At 33.6% G+C, this 23,825-nt stretch overlaps 2 protein-coding genes across 2 annotated transcripts in view; both read left to right on the forward strand.

Moving 5' to 3' along the window:
* Positions 1-15,262, forward strand: part of LOC129227879 (zinc finger protein 271-like) — a 38,132-nt gene extending 22,870 nt beyond the window's left edge. Inside the window, exons 2-3 of the mRNA XM_054862499.1 lie at positions 6,661-7,351; positions 15,179-15,262. Of these exons, the coding sequence (XP_054718474.1) occupies positions 6,661-7,351; positions 15,179-15,262 (775 nt within the window). The remainder of the gene's footprint in view (positions 1-6,660; positions 7,352-15,178) is intronic.
* A 915-nt stretch (positions 15,263-16,177) lies between these two features.
* LOC129227871 (zinc finger protein 227-like) lies at positions 16,178-18,535 on the forward strand. Its single transcript, XM_054862491.1, has one exon. The coding sequence runs from the start codon at positions 16,388-16,390 to the stop codon at positions 17,555-17,557; it is 1,170 nt and encodes a 389-aa protein (XP_054718466.1). The 5' UTR covers positions 16,178-16,387; the 3' UTR covers positions 17,558-18,535.
* Positions 18,536-23,825: the final 5,290 nt, after the last annotated feature.

A 23,825-nucleotide genomic window follows, 5' to 3' on the forward strand; every position in this document is an offset into this window, starting at 1 on the left:
TTTTTTTTTTTCAAAATTAGCCGATTTTGATCCTTCTAATTTGACTTAAAAAAAGGTTCCAAAAATTATCGGTTTATACACAGAAATATGCGTTATTTTGCTTTCTGATTTGCTCTTTCAATAAACAATTTGTGAAAGATCCGATCTTGTTTATCAGAATTTTGTGAAGGGTCCGTTTTGTTTGATCGGGATTTTGTGAAAGGTCCGTTTTGTTTGACCGGGATTTTGTGAAAGGTCCGTTTTGGTTGATCGGATTTTTGTGAAGGGTCCGTTAACGGACCCAAATATCCTCTGGCCAGACCCCTGATACTAAAATAAAAATTATTATAAAAAAATTGTTGGCATGGTTTAATAGATATATTATTGATGAAATTAAAAATCATTGTTAAATGAATTGTTCCTTAAAGTTTTTACTGTAAAAGCCGTGTGACAGAAAATTTATACTTTTTTGAAGAATGACCCATGTGTGTAACTTGCATGAACCAGCAATAGTGACAAGTTACTTTTAAGGTATAAGAATCTAACAGCTTTTATATATATTTTCTGGTTCAATTACACCATGTCACTTGTCTTAAGGGGCATTTTTACAGTTAAATTTTTTGGTTAGAAGTGCAATGGACATATCGTCGCCTCAGAGTAACAGTAAGTTAGTGGTATTTCTGGGATTAGATACCTTACTGTTGCTCTAAGGCGACGGTATATTGCTTGTGGCTATAAATCTAAAGCCAAAATTCAAAGTTCAGCAAACATCTTCATATTTGGCGCAATGCCTCGTCATTAGCAGTCCTCTTAAAACCTGAAAAGGCAAATCCAGGCATACGAGAACAACTTTTAGTAAATTAAGTAGGGTCTTTGCCTTTTAATATCTGGAATTTCATAAAGGCCTACACATTGCTCAAAAATTTCACAATTGTCGCCGACACTCCTCACGTACAAACAAACTCTTCTTCAAGTAAAGCACTGGCCATTTCCTGTAAAAAAAAAAAAAAAAAAACACATACACACAAATTATTGGAGAGGGGGGGAGGGGGTCAAGCCCCATGGAGTTGGTGCTATTGCTACAGATGCACCGAATACCGTATTTCACTGAATAAGATATATTCGGTTGAATTTTAAAGAGATGTTTGGCTGAATAATAAATATTTGTTTAAAAATTTTAAACTGTGTTTGTGTAATATTTGAATTTCAAGCCAATATCAAATAGAAAAGGGCAATCTTTTTTAGAAATCTAAATGCATTATAATTTAACATTGTAAATTTACCTGTATTAAGTATAATTATTAATTTAAAATCAACCATTCCAAATGCAAAAACAAATTAATTTAATGAATGGCTTATTTGGTCCATGTTTATCTACTATTCTGCATAAATGGATAATTTCTTTCCTGATATATAACTTAATAACTGATAATCATGGTAGCATGTTATGTCATAAACAAAGAATCTTGCATCTACCTTACATACAAATGCTAACCCAAGTTGCTCAAGATATCATTACAAATTACAATTTATTCAAGTGATTTTCTGCTATGTTAATTTCTTCGGCAACTGATAAAAAATTGTATCATTATCACTAAAATTAGGGAATGAGGTTCTAACAATACCAGATACTTTTATTTTTTCTCTTTCAGTGCAAAAGAATATTAAACATTGCTTACAATGATTAATTTTAATTAAGGGGTTTTTGAAACAATATTTGTTATTGCATATGGTATGAAACTTAAGAAATTACTGTATGAAAATTTAATATCCAAGTGTTTATCTTTTTCTAGCTGCATATTTTATATTAAAAAATTAGCAGTCAATGTTGATTAGTACTTAATTGACTTCATATATTTATTACTATTTTCTGGTTACTGTGTCACATTATGAATTTGCAATAGTAAGGCTAATTTTATGTGTGACTAGTGGTACCCGCACGGCTTTGCCGGTAATAGAAAATTTTTAAAGGTTTTTGGTTCGCCTGTATATTAACAAATAATGTATGGTGAATTTTCTTGCCAATTGGCGTGTACCCATGTTACGGTTCCACGTTATGATAATTTCGTATCTCGCCAGTTGGCTCGTGCCCATGTTACGGTTCCATGTTATGATAATTTCGTAATTTACTTATCCATCTTATGATATTTTTGTTCTTAAAATTGGAATAGAAAAAGAACCAAATCGAATTTTCGAAAAATGGCTTGGAGGTGCACACCCCCATGCTACAAACTAGTTCTGTGCCAAATTTCATGAAAATCGGCCGAACGGTCTAGGCGCTATGCGTGTCACAGAGATCCTGACAGACAGAGAGACTTTCAGCTTTATTATTAGTAAAGATAAGATTTAAGGAAAATTGAAAAGCAACAAAATTGAAATTTAACATCCAAGTGTTTTCCCTTACAATAAATTTACAAAGAATGTGATAAAATTTTAATAAGTAATAATTGTAATTATTTTTGCATTGTAGTACTACATTCCAACTTTCATGCAGTGTAAAAAAAAATGTCTGTGTACCAATTATCAAACTTTTAAATTTGTTTGCCATTTGGTTGCCAAATATGGAAGTACAGTAAAACCCCTCCTAATGGACACCCCTCTTATGCGGACAATTTTTAATTCCCCAGCTCTAATGCAATCAACATTATTAAACCCCTCTCTATTGCGGACAAAATTTTGTCCCGTTAGTGTTCGCATCAGAGGGATTTTACTGTATTTAGCTGAACTGAATATTCAGTTGGTCTGCTGATTGTGCAGAATACCAACATAATATTTGATGCATCTCTAGTAGTTACGATAAAATTAAGCTCGCTTTTTTACATTGAAGTATTGAAGTTTTTATCTGTAAGATGCTACTTCGATATATGTAGATCCAACTGTACTTTTGACTGAAGAAAACATTTCCATTGTTGTTTCCTTTCGCATTCATTTATGATGCGAAAAATTCAATATATTTGAACACGGAATTTCTATGGATTAGTAATTATTTATTTGTAACACTCGTTTTCAAATAAGTTGTGTTGATATCATTATGACGTTTTAGACCCGGGCAATTGTAAATCTTTCATTCCACCTTCTTTCAACAAGAGTAAAAGCGGGGTTTTTACCCAGAATGCACTTTGCAAAATGCTTGCGTTAGGATTTTGCTTACTTGGTGGGCATAGCCGCTAAGGATGCTGGGTAAAACCACTTTCCCGGTTACAACCGTACACCGGATTGTCAGTGCATTTCAAGTCATTCTGCATCAGCACTGGCCTTAGGATGGTTGGTAACTTCCTGTTTGATATTCATGTGCATTGGTACTGATGTGTGTTCAGATTCAGTTCCTTCATTTAAGGGGGGGGAGCGTAATTAAATGTTTTTCTTGTTAGGCATTACTGGCTAGTCTCAAGAAGTCATGCAAGTTTATTATTCTATTTTTAAGAATATACCCAGTGTTTGAGATTGAAGAAGAATGAATGAGCAAAGTTAATGCTTACAAAGCAAAAACAATCAATGCGTTGCATGTTAAGGAGGGTAATGCTTTCAGTAGGGCCTAATTACTGAATAGGCCACCTAGGCCCAGGCATTAGGGGCCCCAAAATGGCTGAAATTACTTTAGTCAATGGTTAAAATTGTTTTAGCCAACAGATAAAGTTATAAAGTTTGAATATAGGGGCCCCCTCAAAAAAGTATTTGGCCTAGGGCCCCTTGATATCTTAATCAGACCCTGGCTTTCAGCTTTATAAATCCAAGACATTATATCTAAGTGTCCGAAGTACGATCGATGTGTCTTAGATCCAACAAAGAGCATGAATGCAAAACAATCATTTTCAAAATATAAAGATGCATTAAGCCAGCAGAGTTCCTAATAGAGTGTGTGTCAGGGGTGTTGAAGGGAATTACTAATAGCAATTAAAAGGGGGAAAAAAACTAAGAAAAGAAAGAAAAACACATTCATAACACAATTGAACATCCATGAAAAAGCTGGAATTTGAATTTTAAAAATTCCATTTAAATTTTTTTTTTTTGACATTTAACTCCCTTTTCTGTTTTTCTTCCATCTTCTGATTTATCCTACAGTTATGCTCCTTTTGTCTGTTTACAGTCGTCCAAAGTGACTAATTAGTAGTAAAAGCTAGATTATACAAAAAATACGAGAATCCAAAAAAAGATATCCAAAGAATTTTGAAACAGTACGGGCTTGAGGATTTTTGCTTATTTCTATGTAAATCACTTTACTAAAATCAAGCATGCAGAAATGGACCATTCATATACAGGAGTACAAAATCAGTACATTTCCATTTCTTAATTTATTTGTTGCACTTTGTTTTGACTCTATCAAAAAAATCAACTTCCCACCGAAGAACAAAGAAAAATGAGGTGGTTGTAAGGGGAGGAGTACAAACGGTGTTGTGATGGCGTGACTGAAGAATCTTTTGATTTATTAGTTGAAACAATAATAGCGAGTCAAAAAGGTATTTATTGCAAAAAAAGTGAAGAATTGTAACTTGCATTGTACTGTATTCAAATGACTCATGTGCCACTTAACAAGCTCCAAATATTAAAATTAATAATTAGCTAAATTATTAATAATATATACATTTGCACAAAAAGTGTGCTCTTAGTTTAGAAGTTGATTAACTTCAACAAATTTTTTATCAAAACGTTTTCATCTATTGAAAGTCAGGGACGGGCACAATTGGGGGTTGATACAAGGGATAGGTGATGGGGGCGATCGCCCCTCCCTTGAGGGACCCTGCAAATGCAATTTTTCCAAATTGAAAGCTCTCTTTTTGATTACGTTAAAGAAAGTAATGTAGTTCAAATCTCCCTTCCAAAAAGCGCAATTTTAGACGACCTTCGATGATGTTAGAGGGAAAGAGTTTCAAAACATTCCACCGGAATTATTATGAAATTGAATTTCTGAAACTCAATTTCAGAATGTCTCTTTCAGCGGAAAGGGAAAGGAAGAATTTGAGGACCTCCTTGGAAAAATCTCTATATTTTTGTTGTTTTAAATAAAAATGATGTCCCTCCCCTCAAGCATGTGTAATCAGATACATAGTAAAAGTTAAGTTAAAAAATCAAACGCCCCCTACTTGAAGCATTTCTGGATCTGTCCTTGTCGAAAGTGTAAATACCATAAAGTACCATAGAATTTTCTGTTCCATTTTGAATATGAACCGTGTAATAAATTGCATTAATGCAAAAATATGGGATGCTAATACTTCATCTTTAAACATTGTAATCTTTTTTGGAACAAAACTTCAGAGGGTGTGATTTCCTCACTAATTTCCCCCCCCCCTCAAATGGTTAGCCTGTAATTAAGCGGTGATTAATGGAGCATAATCGAAACTATCTACATACAGTAGAACCTCGATTAACCAAGCGGATAAGTATGTCTATTTTTTAAAGAAAATAACGTATGTTTTATGAAATGATGAATTTTCTATTTGAATATGGAAATTTGTGATGTTTTTTAATGCATCTTTTAATATCTAACTTGGCATTGTACAAAAATTCGATTATTTTTTTAAATCTTACTACAAGTTATTTTCCTATTTTAGTTTTTTACCTGTAAAATATTACTTTTTATGTGTTCATTTTCAACTTGTTAAAAATATTCTATTGTATTTTTAATTATTACATTTTAAAAGTTTGCCACTTTGACCAGATTTTCTACGAAGTTTCTATCAACCGAGATTTCCAACATCCGAGGCACTAGCAGTCCCAATTAGCTCGGATAATCGAGGTTCTACTGTACAACACTTTGTACTAAAATCCTATAGGTTTGAAAAAAACTCATGAAACGCTGTTAAACCAAAAGTAACACTAGTTTTTTTATGTACTTCATTATTTAGCTTTCATTCCAGATAACTTAAATTTTATTGTATTCATACTACAACGAAATTTTCTACTATTTTTTCCTCTGCATACTTGCAACCGTATAATCTAATATAAAGTATGATTTACATTCAGTGCTCCAGATCAGCAGCGAAAAAAATGTTTTCTAAATAAAATCACAGTTTCTGTACCTTTTTCAAGTTTCTTTGCCTCATAAACAATGAGTCAATCTCTGAAAGATATTTAGTATCAAATATTCATTATGCTTTGCACTGTATTTCAAGCACCATGTATTCGCTAAAATTAATGATTGCCTTCATTAATTTTCAGCTGTTTTCCCCTTCGTGGTGTCTGACATCTTCACAATTATGAACTTTTTTAGTAACTGAAAACACCAGCTGTGCGACTGTATCTGCGGACAAACTTTATGATTTAGTTTCAAATCATAAAAACGTATAAAAAATGGACTTATTCTTGTTTACGCAAATCTTCAAACTTCAAATTTGAACTGAAATTTGAATTGTAAAATATTCAACTATGGTGAAGATGCTGAGGTTTAAACTGACTTTGACCTACACTTAGCTTCATCTACCACTTTTGAAATTGTGCATTGATAACATTATTTCTTGTGCAGTATATTCTTTTTAAATATTCTAATATCCACTGTGCATGGAAGGCAGTTTTTTCTATTCAGAATTTCCTACGAAATCTAGAGAGCGGTCAAGTGTTTGAAACATTGAGGACTCCATATTTATTCGTCAAAAATGTCTTTAAGATGAAACAAGCAAGTGCCCATGGAACTGAATTAACCTAAAAACTTTAAACCTGAGACAAAATAAATAAGCATAATTGAAGAGAAATAGACTCGAACCAAAATATGGAAAAACATCCCGAACTATTCATTGAAGAGAAACCCTCTTGTGGATCAAGTAGCCAAGATTGCTGCACTCAAGAACCAGAAGATACAAAATCAAATGAGGATCTCCCCATAGTTGAAGCACCTGAAAAAATATCTACAATATCTCCAGAATTGGTTGATCCTTATACAGAATTGAAAAAGAAAAGAGTAATTCCTTGCGAGATTTGCGGAAAGATGTTTTCAACCTCTACTTGCCTGAAAACTCATATGAGAATCCACAGTGCTGAAAAGTCATATACTTGTCAACATTGCCCTAAGGTTTTCGCCACGGAATGGAACTTGAAGATACATTCAAGGGTTCACTCTGGTGAAAAGCCATTTGCTTGTGAGTATTGTTCAAAGACTTTTTCTCAGTCGTCAACTTTGAAACAGCACGTAAGGTGTCATACTGGCGAAAAGCCATATTCTTGTCAACTTTGTTCAAAGTCTTTTGCGCAATCTTCGGTTTGGAGGAGGCATTTGCAGATTCATACTGGCGAGAAACCATATTGGTGCAAGTTCTGTTCGACTGCGTTTGCTGATTGGACGTCTCTGCACAATCATTTAAAACGCCACACGGGCGACAAGCCATACTGTTGCGAAATTTGCTCAAGGAGCTTTACTCGTTTTGATGCAATGAAAAGACACGTAAGGGTCCATACGGGTGAAAAACCATTTACTTGTAAAACTTGTTCTCGTTCATTTCCCGACAAGTCCGGACTCAACGAGCATTTGAAATCCTATTCTGATAAAAATCCAGCTTTACATTTGAGCAAGGGGAAGAAAAAAACATACACCTGCGAAATTTGTTCAAAGTCTCTCTGTAATGCTTCACACAAGGTTCGGCACATGAGGATTCACACCGGGGAAAAGCCGTATTCCTGCAAGTTCTGCTCTGCTGCGTTTTCGGACATGTCCAGTTTGAGACAGCATATCAGGATCCATACGGGGGACAAGCCGTACTCTTGCGAACTTTGTTCAAAGTCGTTTGCTATACCCTCAAATCTAAAAGTTCATTTGCGAGTCCACACCGGGGAAAAACCATACTGTTGTAGGTTTTGTTCCAAGACTTTTCTCAGTAGGTCAAATCTTAGAAGTCACTCCAAAGTCCATGAAAAGAAAAAAGTAGAGCCCATAGACTAATAATAAGAGTAGACCGAGCTTTCCCAGACTTGCTGATGAAAAAATTGGTTCATGGATACATCATGTGACTGGTGGGAGGCTTGGCGAAAACTTTGGCAGCATGGTTGCTAGATGGCAACATTATCTATAGTTTGGCACTCGACATGTATTTTTTAAGACGTAATGTGTTTTCATTGTAATTTATTTTCCAGTCGCAGATATTGTACTGTTTTTCTTTTAGTTATGCATTATTTTGACATTAGTAATTAGTTTTTGATCACAGTTTTCAGTAACTTTTATTTCATTTGGAACTTCTACGTCAGCGTTGGCGTGAACGTTTTGCGTTCACGCAAAAATGTACAAATCGGTATTTTAAATTGAAATTGTAGGTAAAAATCTTACCGTTTGCCGATTCTTTTTGGGTGCTTGCATCTTTAATTGCTTAGAGAGTTATTGAAATTGACTAAAGAAAATGCATAATACTATCTAAACAAAAAACTCACTATATTAACAAAATATTTACAACTTAGAATAACAAATTTACAAATCGGACTTCATAAAAGATCATTCTTCCGTGTTCCATCAATTCTATTTATTTTATTTCTCCCGAGCGTTGATCATCTGTTACGATCAACGCCCGCTGTTGTTAGGTTGGGTTTATGAGCAGCAAAAGGGTTGCCATAGCTCGGTCTATTCTTATTATTAGTCTATGGTAGCTTCTTGTGAAACTTGATTTGAAGTGTTTCTTGATTTGTTTATTCTGTTAGTCACTTGAGAATTCGTACAAGTAGAAATAATGAACCTTAATTTAAGACATTTTTTGTTTTGTCAAATCTGGAAAAAAATTTTAAGTCTGTTTAAGCGAAAAACTATTTTTATACAACCTGTTTTTCCAGGGCCTGATTACCGCACAGGCCTACTAGGTCTGGGCCTGGGGCCCCCTCTTCCTAAGGGGCCCCAAATTACTTAAAGAATTATGCATAGCATTACAACTATACAGAAAATACACACATTTTTTAAATAATAGCCTTCAGGGGGCCTCCAAATTATTGTGGGCCTTGGGCCTCACTTTTAGTTAGTCGGGCCCTGTGTTTTACAGTATGTTTTGTTTGTAAAATTTTATAATATATTCGAGAACTCATGCCTGTAAAATCAATGAATCATGATTTAGTCTTTTTTTACGGGCAAAATTTAATGAATCTTTCAATGTGCCTGCCATTTTAGCCAAAAACCTGATACTTAATCCTGATTTAAGACGTTTGCTGATGTGTTAAGTTTGAAAAATTATTCATGTATTCATCCTTGCAAAAATTAGAAACACATCTTTTTTCCGTTTTGCAAATTTTGCTCAGATTTTTTTTCTTAGGTTTTACGGTAGTCAATTGGATAATTGAGAATTTATTCTAGCAAAGTTTCATTTTATCTCTTGAAAAATTTTCTAATTGTAAATACAAGTTAACCGTTTCAAACTTCGATTTTCACAAAAATTTTCCAAGCAAATTTAAAAAAGCTTTTTGTGATGCGTAATTGATTGCAAACAAGTACAGATTTTATGTCCAGAAAGTACAAAAAACAAGGTGCATGTCACCTACTAAACTAGTGAAGGGGGTGTTTCCTTCAGTCAAAAGAACCAGAAAATACTTTTATTTTCCCAACATTTAATTTTTAAACATTTTTTTTAAATGTTATATTTCTAAAACAAAATGCTTCTTTGTGTGACGTCACAAGTGAAGACAGCCATCTTGAATTGGAGCTTGTGCTTGTCTTTTCTGGCAAGATGTTAGCTTTTGGTGATTTTTCACTGCGAGCAATTATTAGCTGAACGAGAATTGTTAGAAAAATAAAATAATCGTTTGACAAAGTTTGGCACTGTCCTGAAACTTTGTTTTGGTAACCCTAGCGACTCATTCACTTGTGGCGTCAGCAGAGAAAATGAAAACAGCGACTGAATGTATTTTGAGATTATTTTTTTAGGAGAGAAAATAAGTCAGCATTAAGAAAAAAGTAACTCACCCCATATTCTTGACCATGCTCATTTCGAGGAAAATATTTTTGTGGGGAAACAATCCAATTCTTCAAACAGAGCAGTGTTACATTTATTCATAGATACTTGCTATGAGTATATGATTACTGAAGCTGATTTTGAACAGATTTTGTGACATTAGTCTTATGCTGTTTGCTGAGACAAAAATAAAAACCAGCGAGGAGGGTCCTATGGTAATATGTGATTACAAGGAACATAATTTGACTTCTAGATATCAAAATTCAAATTATTATTTTAAAACTTGATTCTTATCTTACTTTCACTAGCTATTACTAACTTTTTAAATGCATTTTAACACTTTAAATGCCTACTACGAGATTATTCGTAGCCTATGTACATGACTGAAATAAACGAGTGTGAATTATCTCAGTGTCGCTGAATTTGCTTTTTTTTTTGTTGATTCAAGAGCATGATATTTTGTTAATAGTAAATTGTAAATTTTAATACATTAGTTTCATTATTTAATTAAGATTTTTTATTTCATAAACTGTTAAAAAAATTTCCTGAATAGGCTTTTTTAAATGTACATGGTATGATTAAACTGATAATTTTTGAAATCCACAAAATTAAAACAGCTTTTGCAATCAATGTGTTAATTTAGTAAATTACACTTTTTGAAAAATATTATATTGTTATCTTATGATTGTAAAAAAAAATCAAGAGAATATTGCATCTGATAAAAGATAATATACTTTCTCTGATGCTTTTAAATAAAAAATATTATTATGATAAATCATTGCCAGGTTCTTTTGTGTTATGAAATGATATCACAAAGTGTTACTTGCAAAAAAGAAAGTCACCAAGTCCTAATTAAGATCTCTGGGGACCCAAGGCCAAACACTTTTTCTGGGTCCCTTCTAGTCAAAATTTACAATTTTAGTAATTGGCTAAAACAGTTTCAGCCTTTTTGTGGGCCCTAAAAAGCAGGGGCATTAAAATACATCCTAGTTGCTTTATTCAGTTATCGGGCCCTGAAAGTAACTAAAATTTTCACTTACAAAAAAAAAGTCAATAAATATTTTTTCATTTTTATATGTGATAGAATTAAGGAGTTATAACAAGCAATGAAATGTTTTATTTGTTTATTGGCTGTGTGTATGTTTGTATTTTACTTTTGCAAATGACAGTGTGACGCGGGTAGAGTGCATTAGAATGTAATGATAGGTCATCATGAAAAAATCCTTGGGAATAATTTAAACCAGAGAAAATTCGACCGATCATCCTGTGAAGTCTGTGCCTGAGTGTCACTCGGATTGCCGTTTTTGGTGAAGGGAACTAAGACCGAGATTCTCTTGGAGTCAAATTTTTATTCTCTTAATTACAAAAGTAAGAGTTCTGTACATTTCTAACCTTTTTAGATACTTTCTATGAACCTTTTACTTTCCAAAAAAATTTATACATAGATGGCAGCACCAGGCAGAAATAACAACATGAATCGTAATAGAATAGGGAGTATAAATTTGAGTTTGTGCTTTGAAATGTATTATACAAAAGCAAATTTCATTAAATAATGTTAAATTTCAAATTATACCTATTTTCAAATATTTTTTCAAGATTTAGGTAAGTTTTTAACTTAGTCTGAGTAATTTTTTATGGTTAAAAATTATGTTCTCCTATGCGGAACTTTTTTTTTTAGTTTCAAACATGCTTTTTACGATAATTTCTTACTAAAAATTGATTTTTAATTCATTCAAATTGTTTCCTTATTATGAAGGAAAACATCTTGAAGTATGTAACACAATAAAAATTACTAAAATACACATCTTCCAAATATGTTTTAAAAAATCATTAGAAAAGCCAAAAAACCCCAGTCTGAAGGGAGATATGCGGTCGAAATAGCTCAGACCTGAAAGTGTTTAAGTTTTGTTCCCAAGTAAATAAGTGGAACTTCTTTTTATTCAGTAAAATTTCAGTTTTAAGTTTATAGATGTACTATATGTCCCATGTCCCGTAAAAAGCTAGTAAATCGTTTAAACAACCAGTCATCAAAATAAATATTCTAGTGATACAAAAGTGACATTCTTTTAAAATATGATTTTTTCGGTAAAGGTAGAAAAATGATAAATGCATTTTCCTCTAGTTGGCAAAATTCCAGGTTTTTCAATTTTCAGATTTGCGGAATTCCTCAAAAACTTTCCTTTTTGAGCTATGACATTGCTTATTTACCTCAACTCACCATTTTTGATATTCCTTTGATTTTGCAAATTACCATGACGGTGAGAATAAGTGTAGCTCGTTGTTTTGAAAGCATATTTAGAGGAACTAATTTTCGTCATCATGGTTACAAATCGTCTGCATTTGTTCAAGGTTTAACTCATCCATATTTTACATGAAAAAACGGGATTTTGTAGTGTAAAGTCACAATTTTTCATTAAAAACAGCTATAATATGGATAAACTGGATCGAAAAACTTCTTCTAAATGCAATATTTCCACATTGAAAATTCCTATCATTTAAGATTGATAAGAAATAATAATAATAAAGAAAAAGATAACAATATGCAAATCTTTACGTTAAGTTCACGAGTGTAAATTGACCATAATATCTATATCTTTATTATCACTTCATCATTACCATTTCTCTTTTTTTTCTATGGATTTACCTCATATTATCTAATCTGGAAAACCATCAGCCGATATGACGGATGTGAATTTCTTCACCATTTCCATTTCATTTGTAGAAACAAGAAACCCAACGAGTATCACAATTCGATTTGTGATTGTGAAAAGCATTATAAAAAGGAATGCTTTGCATTGGATGTTTTTTTTTTTCTAAATCAAAGTGCAACAGTAATAAAGAGGTTATATTTTTTGCTGTATGAGAAAACCCTAGAACACAAATTGCCCTATAAAACTGGAGGAAAGGCGCTTAATATGGCATTCCCTTGTTGTATAGGCGCTTAGCAGGTGGTTAGATCTATCAAAAACAATAGAAGACATAGACTGTAAATGAAAGATATCTTCTATAAGTTGGAACCGTGGGCTTTCTTATTCCAATAGCCCACTAGCGCAACCAGAGAAACTTCTGGAGGGGTTTCTTGATCAAAATTACCTTGGGGGGATGGGGATCTTTGATCAAAAATACTTTCTGAATGCAGGTTTTTGATCAAAAATACCTTCTGGGTTTGGCTTTTTGATCAAAACCACATTTAGGAGGGGGTTCCTTGATCAAAACAGTCCTTTCATACATTTAAACTACTGTATTAGAATATGCATTTATGTTAAAACCAATGCCTCTTGGGGGTGTCCCCCCCCCCCCTCGCTGCGCCACTGCTAGAGCCTCTTTTCCTATGGCAGACTGTCTCCGACCTACAGTCCGTGAACAGGCTCTGTCCGGTATGTGAAAAGCTTACAAACTATTTCTTCTCATGTACTTTTTCATTTATTTACTCAATCAAAAAAAAAAAAAAAAAAAATTCAACAGATTTAATAGTGAAATTTAAATGATTTGATGGTTTTTTAATAGGTTAAAAGAATTAAATTGTAAAATAAAAAAATTTATAGCATTCATAATCTTTTGAATCACTGTCACAGTATTTCTTGCATCCTCCGTTCGGGATTTAATTAAGAAAATGAATTTCCTATAGATGGCAGTACTGGCAGCTCATTACAGAGCTTTAGAATCACAAGTTAGCCCTTTTCAACTCTGGGTCTTCATAGTGAAGCTAAAGAACTTAGTGTAACAGATTTTCAGCATTATTCCCTTTGAAGTCAAATAGGTCTTTAACTTTGTGTATCCTCCGTTCTTGGGTTAAAAAGGAAAGAATTGTTTGTGTACAAAAAAAATTTTCTAGTTAAAATTGAATCACTTTTTTTTAGTAAATGCTAAATAACATGTTGCATTAACCCTAAATCACAATGATCATAGCAAAACATAAGTATTTGTATCCTCCGTTACAGTACGGAGGATACAGAAACGGAGGATAATGTATGATTCCTGTAATGGAGGATATACAATCATAAATATAGCATACAACTTTCTTTAAAAATCCATTTTAAGAAAGATGTCTACATTTTAATCAGTTCAAATCGTGTTCCTCATACAAGATGCAATGTCTATTTAAATGAAAAGTTTAAAAATAACATTTAAAATATATAATTACTCTATCCATTACCCTCCGTTCACATCCAAAATTTTAACTACCAAAGAAAGTTACAAAATAACCAATAAAGAATGTGACTAACTATGTGAGAGTAAAAATGTTCCTAAAAGGAACAATATAAAGTAACTTTTATAAAAATTGAAGATTTTTTGAGCAATCACAATTGCTTATTGTTTTCACTTGACTGTTTTTGGCGTCCTATCATTTTATTTCCCCACCTCCACCCTCCACACCATCACCGTCGACCGGCTCCTCACGATGCTGCTCCTATAGCGAAAGCCGTATGCAGGTTGCATCCATGTCCTACACACACACGCGCACACACAAACACATACACACACGCATACATACAGACACATACACATAACTACCCCCACATTCATGCCTGCACACACACATACACATACCCCCCCCCCCCGACACACACATTAATACACACAACTACCCACACACTTATGCCAACACACAGACACAAACACACATGCCTACACACACACACACACATATACATACCCCCTACACAAAAACATACCCCCCACACACAAACATACATGCCTCATACACACACTCGTGATTGCGAAAAACATAATTTGAATTTGAAAATTCAAATTAATTTTTTTTTTCATGAATTCCAACTTTAAAAACCTACATTTTTTGTATAATGACCCGGGTACTTTTCGAAAATGAGACTGTAGGTCAAACAGCCTTAATTCTCAGTTTTTCACAAAATCGACAAGATTTTTTTTTTTCATCCTGATTTCACTGTTTACAAGATGGGTTTTCTTTTTTGACTTTTGTTCGTCGCTATAAACACTAGAAAACTCTTTCTTATGACACAATGAATCCTTCACAGGAAAGTTTTTTTCTTGAAGTTTTCTGTTTTTCTGGTAAAAATAAGACCAGCAGATTTACTCTAAATTCAGTCGAATAAGTTGCAAATCTGGTGAAGTGAAACTATATTGCCGCGTTTTGGAAGCGGAAACATATAGCTCCTTAGCTTTTAAACTCTATGGTATAACAATATATTAAAATGATTTAAATTCATCTTTTCAGACCAACATTGGAAAAACTGTTTCCTTAATCAATCAACTGCAAGATTAGTGAAAGTTTAAAACATATTCAGTGTCAAATTTTCCTTCTATATTGCACTGTATTTCAAGTATCATGTATTCGCTGAAATTAACGATTCTTTTCATCAATTTTTCAGGTGTCGTTTCCCTTCGTGGTGTCTCAACTCTTCACGCTAATGAAAATATGCACTGTATCTGCGGACAAGAAGAAACAGTCTTAACTTCTTGTTGTAGTTGAAAAGCGTAAAAACGAACGAAAAAAAAGCATTGACATTTTTTTTTTTAAAGAAATCTCCAAAATTAAACTAAAATTTTAACAGCAAACGATTCAGCTATGGTGGTGAAACTGAAATTGAAATTGACTTTTAACAACACTTAGCTTCTTTGACCTTTAATGAGAGCATCCATTGATTTCAATTTTTAAATGTTCTGATATCTACCGTGCAGTGAAGACAGTTTTTTGTATTTAAAATTGTGTATGAAGTGTAGAGAGCAGTCAAGCTCTTGAAACTGCATACTCAATTTCCACTCGTCCAAATTCATTTGGTTCTAGCAAGTGTCCGTGGAATTGAACTGACCTAAACTTGAAGAGAAATAGATTTGTGGCAAAACATGGAAACACATCCAGAACTATTCAATGAGGAGAAATTCTCTAGTGCATCAAGTAACCAAAATTGATGTCTTCAAAAATCAGAAGATACAGACTCTTGTGAGAATCCGTCCGTTGTTGGAGCTGTACTTCGAGGAGAAATACTCTAGTGAAATACTCTCTCCTGTATGAGGAGAAATACTCTAGTGCATCATGTAACCAAAATTGCTGTCTTCAAAAATCAGAAGGTACAGACTCTTGTGAGAATCCGTCCGTTGTTGGAGCTGTACTTCGAGGAGAAATACTCTAGTGAAATACTCTCTCCTGTATGAGGAGAAATACTCTAGTGCATCAAGTAACCAAAATTGCTGTCTTCAAAAATCAGAAGATACAGACTCTTGTGAGAATCCGTCCGTTGTTGGAGCTGTTGAAAGAATAACTTCAATATCTCCAGAATTAGTTGATCCTTATACAGAATTGAAAAAGAAAAGAGTAATTCCTTGCGAGATTTGCGGAAAAATGTTTTCAACCTCTACTTGCCTGAAAACTCATATGAGAATCCATAGTGCTGAAAAGTCATATACTTGCTGAAAAGTCACTTCTAGTGTTTGAAACATCGAAGACTCAATATTTATTCGTGAAAAATGTCTTTAAGATGAAACTAGCAAGTGGCCGTGGAAGTGAATTAACCTAAAAACTTTAAACCTGAGACAAAATAAATAAACATAATTGAAGAGAAATAGACTCGTACCAAAATATGGAAAAACATCCCGAACTATTCATTGAAGAGAAACCCTCTTGTGGATCAAGTAGCGAAGATTGCTACACTCAAGAACCAGAAGATACAAAATCAGATAAGAATCTCCCCATAGTTGAAGCGCCTGAAAAAATATCTACAATATCTCCAGAATTAGTTGATCCTTATACAGAATTGAAAAAGAAAAGAGTAATTCCTTGCGAGATTTGCGGAAAGATGTTTTCAACCTCTACTTGCCTGAAAACTCATATGAGAATCCACAGTGCTGAAAAGTCATATACTTGTCAACATTGCGCAAAGGTTTTCGCCACGGAATGGAACTTGAAGATACATTCAAGAGTTCACTCTGGTGAAAAACCATTTGCTTGTGAATTTTGTTCAAAGACGTTTTCTCAGTCGTCCTCTTTGAAACAGCACGTAAGGTGTCATACCGGCGAAAAGCCATACTCTTGTCAACTTTGTTCAAAGTCGTTTGCGCAATCTTCGCAGTGGAGGAGGCATTTGCAGATCCATACTGGCGAGAAACCACATTCGTGTAAGTACTGTTCAACTTCGTTTGCTCATTTGACGTCTCTGCACAATCATTTAAAACGCCACACCGGCGACAAGCCATACTCTTGCGAAATTTGTTCAAGGAGCTTTACTCGTTTTGAAACAATGAAAAGTCACGTGAGGGTTCATACTGGTGAAAAACCCTTTGCTTGTGAAACCTGTTCTCGTTCGTTTCCTGACAAGGCAAGACTTAAAGAGCATTTGAAAATCTATTCTGACAGAAAACCGTCTTCACATTTGAGTAACAAGGGAACGAAAAAAGCGTATACTTGCGAAATATGTTCAAGGTCACTTTGTAGTGCCTCACAAAAGGTTCGGCATATGAGGAGTCATACTGGAGAAAAGCCATTTTCTTGTAAGGTCTGCGCTGCTGCATTTTCGGATATGTCAAATTTGAAACAACATGTCAGGATCCATACGGGGGAAAAGCCATACGCTTGTGTACTCTGCTCAAAGACTTTTGCTATGTCGTCAAATCTAAAAGTTCATTTGCGGGTTCATACTGGAGAAAAACCATACGCATGTAAAGTTTGTTCCAAGACCTTTCCTAGTGTGTCAAATCTTAATGGTCATTCCAGAGTCCATGAAAGCAAAAATTTAGACTCTTCTGAAACTTGATTTCAAATATTTCTTGATCTGTTTGATCTGAAAAGTCACTCGCGAATAGGGAAGTTTTCGATTTTTCAATTTTATTTTTATATGATAGAGTAACATGTACGAACATCATATGTGAAAAAATTTTTGCGCTGCGATAAGTAGTTTTTTTTAAATTAATTTTTAAAGTTCAAGCGATTGTGACGTCAAATGACGCAGGAAGTGACGTCATGCGCTCTTCCGCCGCGGGAGAAGCCGAAGGGCGTGCAGTTGGCTTCGAAGACGAAACGTAAGGCTTACCTCCTCGCATTTAACTTCTCGCGTTTCTGGAACATTAAACCTCTCATCCTCTCGGAAATATTCGAATACCATCATTGATGTTACTTGAGGAAGATTATTAGATTGTGTTTTAACGGATCCGACCTCCATAGTATGTTCAAAAGGATCATTGAATTTCTAAAAATAAAAATATCAGCGCGCTCAAAATGTCCGTAGCGAAAACAAGGGATCTTCGGCGGAAGGCTGCCCATTAGTGCCCTGTGACGTAAGCTCGTGACGTTTCACAAGAGCGCACGTTTGCGCGTGGATTTTTAAAAACTCATTAAAAATCAATCACGGTGTTTTAAAATTCGGCGATGGAGAATTTTTTAGTTTTGAGGGTCAATTAGCAATATCCAATAGTCAAAATATGAACATTTAATAGGTTGCAACTTCCCTATTCATGCTATCAAAAACAATGAACCTTAATTTAAAACACTTTTTGATCGGTCAAATCTGGAAAATCGTAGAAGAATCCGTTCAAGAAAAGAACGATATTCCTGTTCAACTTTTTTAAAAGTATGTTTTGTGTGTCAAATTTGAAAAAAAAATTTCGAGAATTCATGCTAGTATAATCCATAAAATTTGGTTTAAGCCTTTTTTCGTGTCACATTTGGAAAATCATCCATTCTAGCCAAAGGCATTTCTTTTCAACACTGATTGAAGGCATTTTATGATGCGTCAATTTTGAAAAATTGTTTATACAGGGTGTTCCGTTTTAACCTGCAAGACCTCTATTTTCGCTACCGTTAGTCCTAAATGCATGCTTCCAATTGCAAAAATGTTCAAAATCAGATGCAGGGTTAAGATATTGAAACTTTGAAGCAAAAATAAAAAGGACAAAATTTAACTTTTTATACAGACCCCAGGTCCCCTAACTAATATTTAGACAAATAATCTCCATTGAAAACTATTACTGACACAAAAAACTTGACATTTGTGCGACCAAAACTCAAGGATATATTCCATTTCAAAGTTTTAAGGGACCATACAGAAGATAAGATTGGAACTTATCGCCCTTTCAGAAGAGTGACAAGTAGTCTAAGTAAAAAAAAAAACAAGGTATTTACATTTTTCATTGCTATTCAAAAATAAATGCAGATGTTATGCCGTGATACGTAAAAACCCGCAACAAATCCTCGAACAATGTAAAAAACCACACATATAATTTCAAACACTTGTTAACTGCTATATTTTCCCCCAAAAGGTGTTATTGACGACGAGTAAAAAGTGGTCTAAGTCACAAAACACTGCGTTTCATATCTCGGTGAATATTCGTCGTACTAATTTCTAACTTTTTGTGTTGGAATAATTTTTTAATGGAGATTATTTCCCTAAACATAAGTTAGGGGACCTAGGGCCCGTATAAAAAGTTAAATTTTGTATTTTTTGACTTATTTTTATTTTCACTTCATACTTTCAATATCTTTAACTCTGCAACTGATTTTGAACATTTTTGCATTTGGAGGTATAAATCTAGGGCTAACGGTTGTGAAAATAAAGGTCTTGCAGACTAAAACGGAACACCCTGTATAAATATATGTGTGTGTGTGTTTACGTAATAATCTTAACGCAGTCCTAGCCTAATACATAATGGCCTATGATTTCCAAGGGGAAGTGTTTTTTGCATTTTTTCAATATAATATGCATTTAGTATGTACCCCTTGATCCCCCCTCCCCTGGAAACATTTGAAATGCTGGACCTGCATAATACCCAGAACTTATCGCGTCTAAAACTTTAAAGTTGCATTATGTAAACCAAATATGAAAGGAAAATTTTCGCACCTGTCTGAAGTTTTCAGAAATTGAAGTTGAAATTCGTCGTATTCTGACTGCAACCCGAAAGAGAAACAGAGTTTGCTAAACAGATAACTTTTTACCATGACAATATAAAAAATGTCTTTTATAAATTTTGGTCAAATTAAGAATGCCAGCAATCAAAAGTGTATCTCACTTAGGAAAAAAGGATTTGCCCATCAAAATATTAAAATAAAACTAATTTTCATTATAAAAATTCACTTTCTTTACACTTTCGCTTAGAGTTCTAGCGTTTCCGTTCTCCGGCTTAAGCTATATTTGAAATTTTCTCTGAGCTATAACTATTAGGATCCGCAAATCTTCAGTTCTTGACGCGACAGCAGACTAATTGCGCTTGCGCGATACAAACTCCACCCAAATTTAAATCAATGGAGTGGCTGAGATCAGCACTCTCCTTAGTGACTTTCTCTTCTGCAGTTTTATATGATTTTGTTCCATTCTTCATTCGCAATTCCTGAACTGTTCACGCATTGCACTTGCGCTGTACTGACTCCACCCAAACTCAACCAATGGAGTGGCTGAGATCAGTTCCTTCCATACATGATTGTCCGACAGTTTATGTTCTTATATCTTTCTTCGTTTTTACTCAGTAGATTTTAATTTAAATTTCCAGAAACAGGGATAAAACTCTTCACGAAATCTTATGCACACAATTGAGCAAAATTTAGGTTATTGAGATTACGGCGTTGACTGATATTTGTATTTGTAGTCATTTGGACACGTTGAAAGTGCTGTCAATCAGTGATACGTTAACAAGTTAAATTCAATATTATAAAATTAACGAAAAAACTATTGACTGAAATTTTGTTTTACAATTCTGCGAATACGTAAGTGGTTAATTAAGGAAGAAAGCTTTTAAATATTTTATTCATTTGTTTTTTTTTTCAAAGAAAGAGGGCTTTTTGTTTAAATCAATATAATTTGCTTGCTGTACAAGTTATGCAAAAATAATATCAAAATATTACGTAACATGTAGTTTTAAAGATCATTTTAGAGCCCGGAAGAGGTGTAACAGATGAAATAAAGCTTTTAATCCGAATTTCGTTGTTTTCAGCGTTGGGATAACGAATTTGAAAAGTAATGAAAATAGAAAAGGAAAATGAATGTAAATTTTTGCCCTTTTCTTTTGCCTTTTCACTTGCTTTTACGATTAGCATTAGCAATTACAGAAAGAAATGACACACGAAGAAAATACGTACAACATTAAAATGAAAATAATCATAATTTATATTATTCATAAGCTGAGTTAAAACGATGACACTGTGGTGAAAAATATTTAATGTCGTAAAATGATTTTAAAAAATCCACAATACAAAGAGAAATTATTTCATGATACTTAAAAATTTTCTCATCGAAAATTAACAAATGAACACACTATCAGGAAAATATGACCGAAATATAAATTAATAAATAAGTTTTATTAGGAAGCATGGTCCCCCGAAGGAAAACTGGAAGGTGGAAATTTTCTTCAATTCAATACTTCTATGTTGCTGTCAATGTAAGAAACAAAAGAACAAAGAAAATAATAATTTACTTCGATAACGTACGAATTCACGACGTGAGTAGAATTTCAAAAGGAATTTTCACACCCTCTATGTACGCCACAGATTCCATTCCGTGACTCATAAAAGTTTGGTAGTAAGCTGCTTTTAAGGCTAAAATTAAAAAAAAAAGAAAGAAAAATCGGAAATCAAATAATAGGATGTACAAATAAATTCATAGTTAAAATGTGGCTTTATCTGAATCTCAAAAATAAAGTGTTAGTACCGCATATGAGTTTGATCTATATCCCGCAGTGAGAAGTAATTTACAGCAATCACTGGAAAAGATTAAAGCCATAAACAGCGCTATCCAACTTTGTTTTCTTTTGTCCCTTTTAGAACAGATTAAGGAATGAGGAGGGAAAAATAAGAAGTTTACCACCACTAGATTTTATCGCGTTATTCAATATATAATAAATTTGACGATTCCTTCGTTCGCATAAAAAATGATTAAAACAGTTCTGTTTTTAATTTTCTTTCCTTTTTCATTTTTTCCGATGTTTTCTGCAGAAAATATTGAAAATTAGATATTATCTGTGTTCTAGCACGCGAGACCAATTTTAGTAAGAGGTGCGGTCTCTTGAGTATAAAAAAAGGTGGGGCACCAATGCTAGGCTTTTCAACGGGGCCTAGCTGCCTTTAGGGACTGTAGAGGGATTCAAAAGGGTCACGGTGTTAAGGATGAAAATATGAAGCAACGAGCCCGGTAAATAAACCATAGTTAATTTGTTTCATTCTGATAAATGCGAAATTTTAAAGGTAAAGTTCTCCAATTTTAGATGGAAAGTTTCATTCACATTAAGAAACTAGTTCCTTCAGTTGAAAGAAGTTCTAAGGACTATACTATAGTCAAATAATCATACTAACGCCATCTATTGAGAGAAAATGTAACTATTCATAAGCAATTTTAAATTCAAACGATTTTTTTTTTACACAATTCGTGTCAAAAAATAAATTAAAATCCTCTCATGTTCTTAAATACTAAATCATGAAACGAACAAGAAGTTCCGTCTATAAGTAAACGAGTAAAAAAAAAAGGAAAAAGATATTCGTTTCTTTTTCCCCTGTTGCCAAAAATAATTTTTTAAATGAATTAATGCACTTACCAAAATAAATAGAAACAAAAAATGTCAACTTAAAGAAATAATTTTCACTGTCTAAAAAAAAAATCGTCTGCGCGTATCTTTGTGTAAAAAAAGAAATGACTTCAATTTTATCCGCCGAAAACTGAAAACCTAAATTGAAACTTTAGCGTGAAAATAAAAACAAGTCATATCAAGAATAATTATTTCACAGTTAAAAACATAGCTTCTGAGTCGGAGTCAATCTAATTTTGGGATAAAGGAGTCGGAGTCCAATATCCAAGAATCGGAGTCAGTCATTTGTCCTCCGTGTATAAATTTTTACCAAAGCTAAGAAGTCAGAGTCGAAGTCGGGGAGTCGGAGTCAGACTAATTTTCGGGCACAGGAGTCGGAGTCTGGAGTTTGTCGTGAAGAGCTATTTCCAACAAAATTTGTTTAAATAAATCCGCCTTCAAGTACGGAATCTACATTGACTTTCAGTTTCCCCGTAGTCGCTAATGTTAAGGGATTTGAACTGTTCAGAATTGAACGGAAAATTGTTCAAATCAAAAAGATATTTTATATACAAGTTTTTCAACAAAAGCTTTTTTCTACAAAGTTTGTTTGAAGCAAATTCGCCTCACAGTTCGGAATTGCCTTGAATTTCCCCGTAGTCGCTTATGTTAAATTTTTTGAACTGTTCAAAATTGAACAAAAAATAGTTCAAATCAAAAAATGAAATATAGAAATGAGGTGTCCTCGCCGAGATCTTTCGAACAAAAAAAAATTTGTTCGAATCGGACTATTCACTCGAAAGATATTAGGGGGAGGGGGGACAGACAGACAGAGCGACATTTCCCCCCATCTCAATACCCTACTTTCCAATTTTTAATTTTTCGATATTTATTTAATTATTATTTTTATTTTTTATTTTTTATTTATTTATTTATTTATTTATTTATTTATTTTTTTTTTTTGTAATATTTTCAAGATGCATTAAGCCTTCTTTCATGTAGGCTAAAACGTCATGTTTTCGCAGTAACTTTGGGTGTGACTTGGATAAATGGAACAAATAAAATGAAAATGCGTATACAGACTCAAAAAATGATACTGCTCTCAAATATATTATAAAAAGGAGGGTTCTCAAAGAAAGGTTTAAAGTTAATATTAATGTAAAGATGTCCCCTTAACAACAGTTCATTAACGGAGTTAAGTAGGGTACAATGTTTCAGACAAAATGCCACCCTACATGCGACTTTAATGTTAATACTCTTCGAAAACGTAAGATTCCCCCCCCCCCCACACACACTCATGACTCTACATAAATAAAATCCAACAAAATGAGATGACTGGGACACATTTTTTGACGGTCAGATATCCAGCCAGTTCAAAAACTAGCCTTTCAAAGACTGCAGCTACTAGCAGAAGAGGAAGACCAGCTAAAAGGTGGTTGGACAGTATAGAGATAGATTTGGATATTGGGAGTAAATAAAATGGAGAAACCTAGTAAAAAGTCCTACCGCTTGGGGGGAAGGAGACAGATAAAGCCTTGG

The sequence above is a fragment of the Uloborus diversus genome, chromosome 8 (assembly GCF_026930045.1).
Source record: "Uloborus diversus isolate 005 chromosome 8, Udiv.v.3.1, whole genome shotgun sequence".
Lineage (NCBI taxonomy): Eukaryota > Metazoa > Arthropoda > Arachnida > Araneae > Uloboridae > Uloborus > Uloborus diversus.

What these genes read in the sequence shown, in the direction of transcription:
- LOC129227871 (XM_054862491.1), top strand. Translation starts at nt 16,388, where the DNA reads ATGGAAAAACATCCCGAACTATTCATTGAAGAGAAACCCTCTTGTGGA.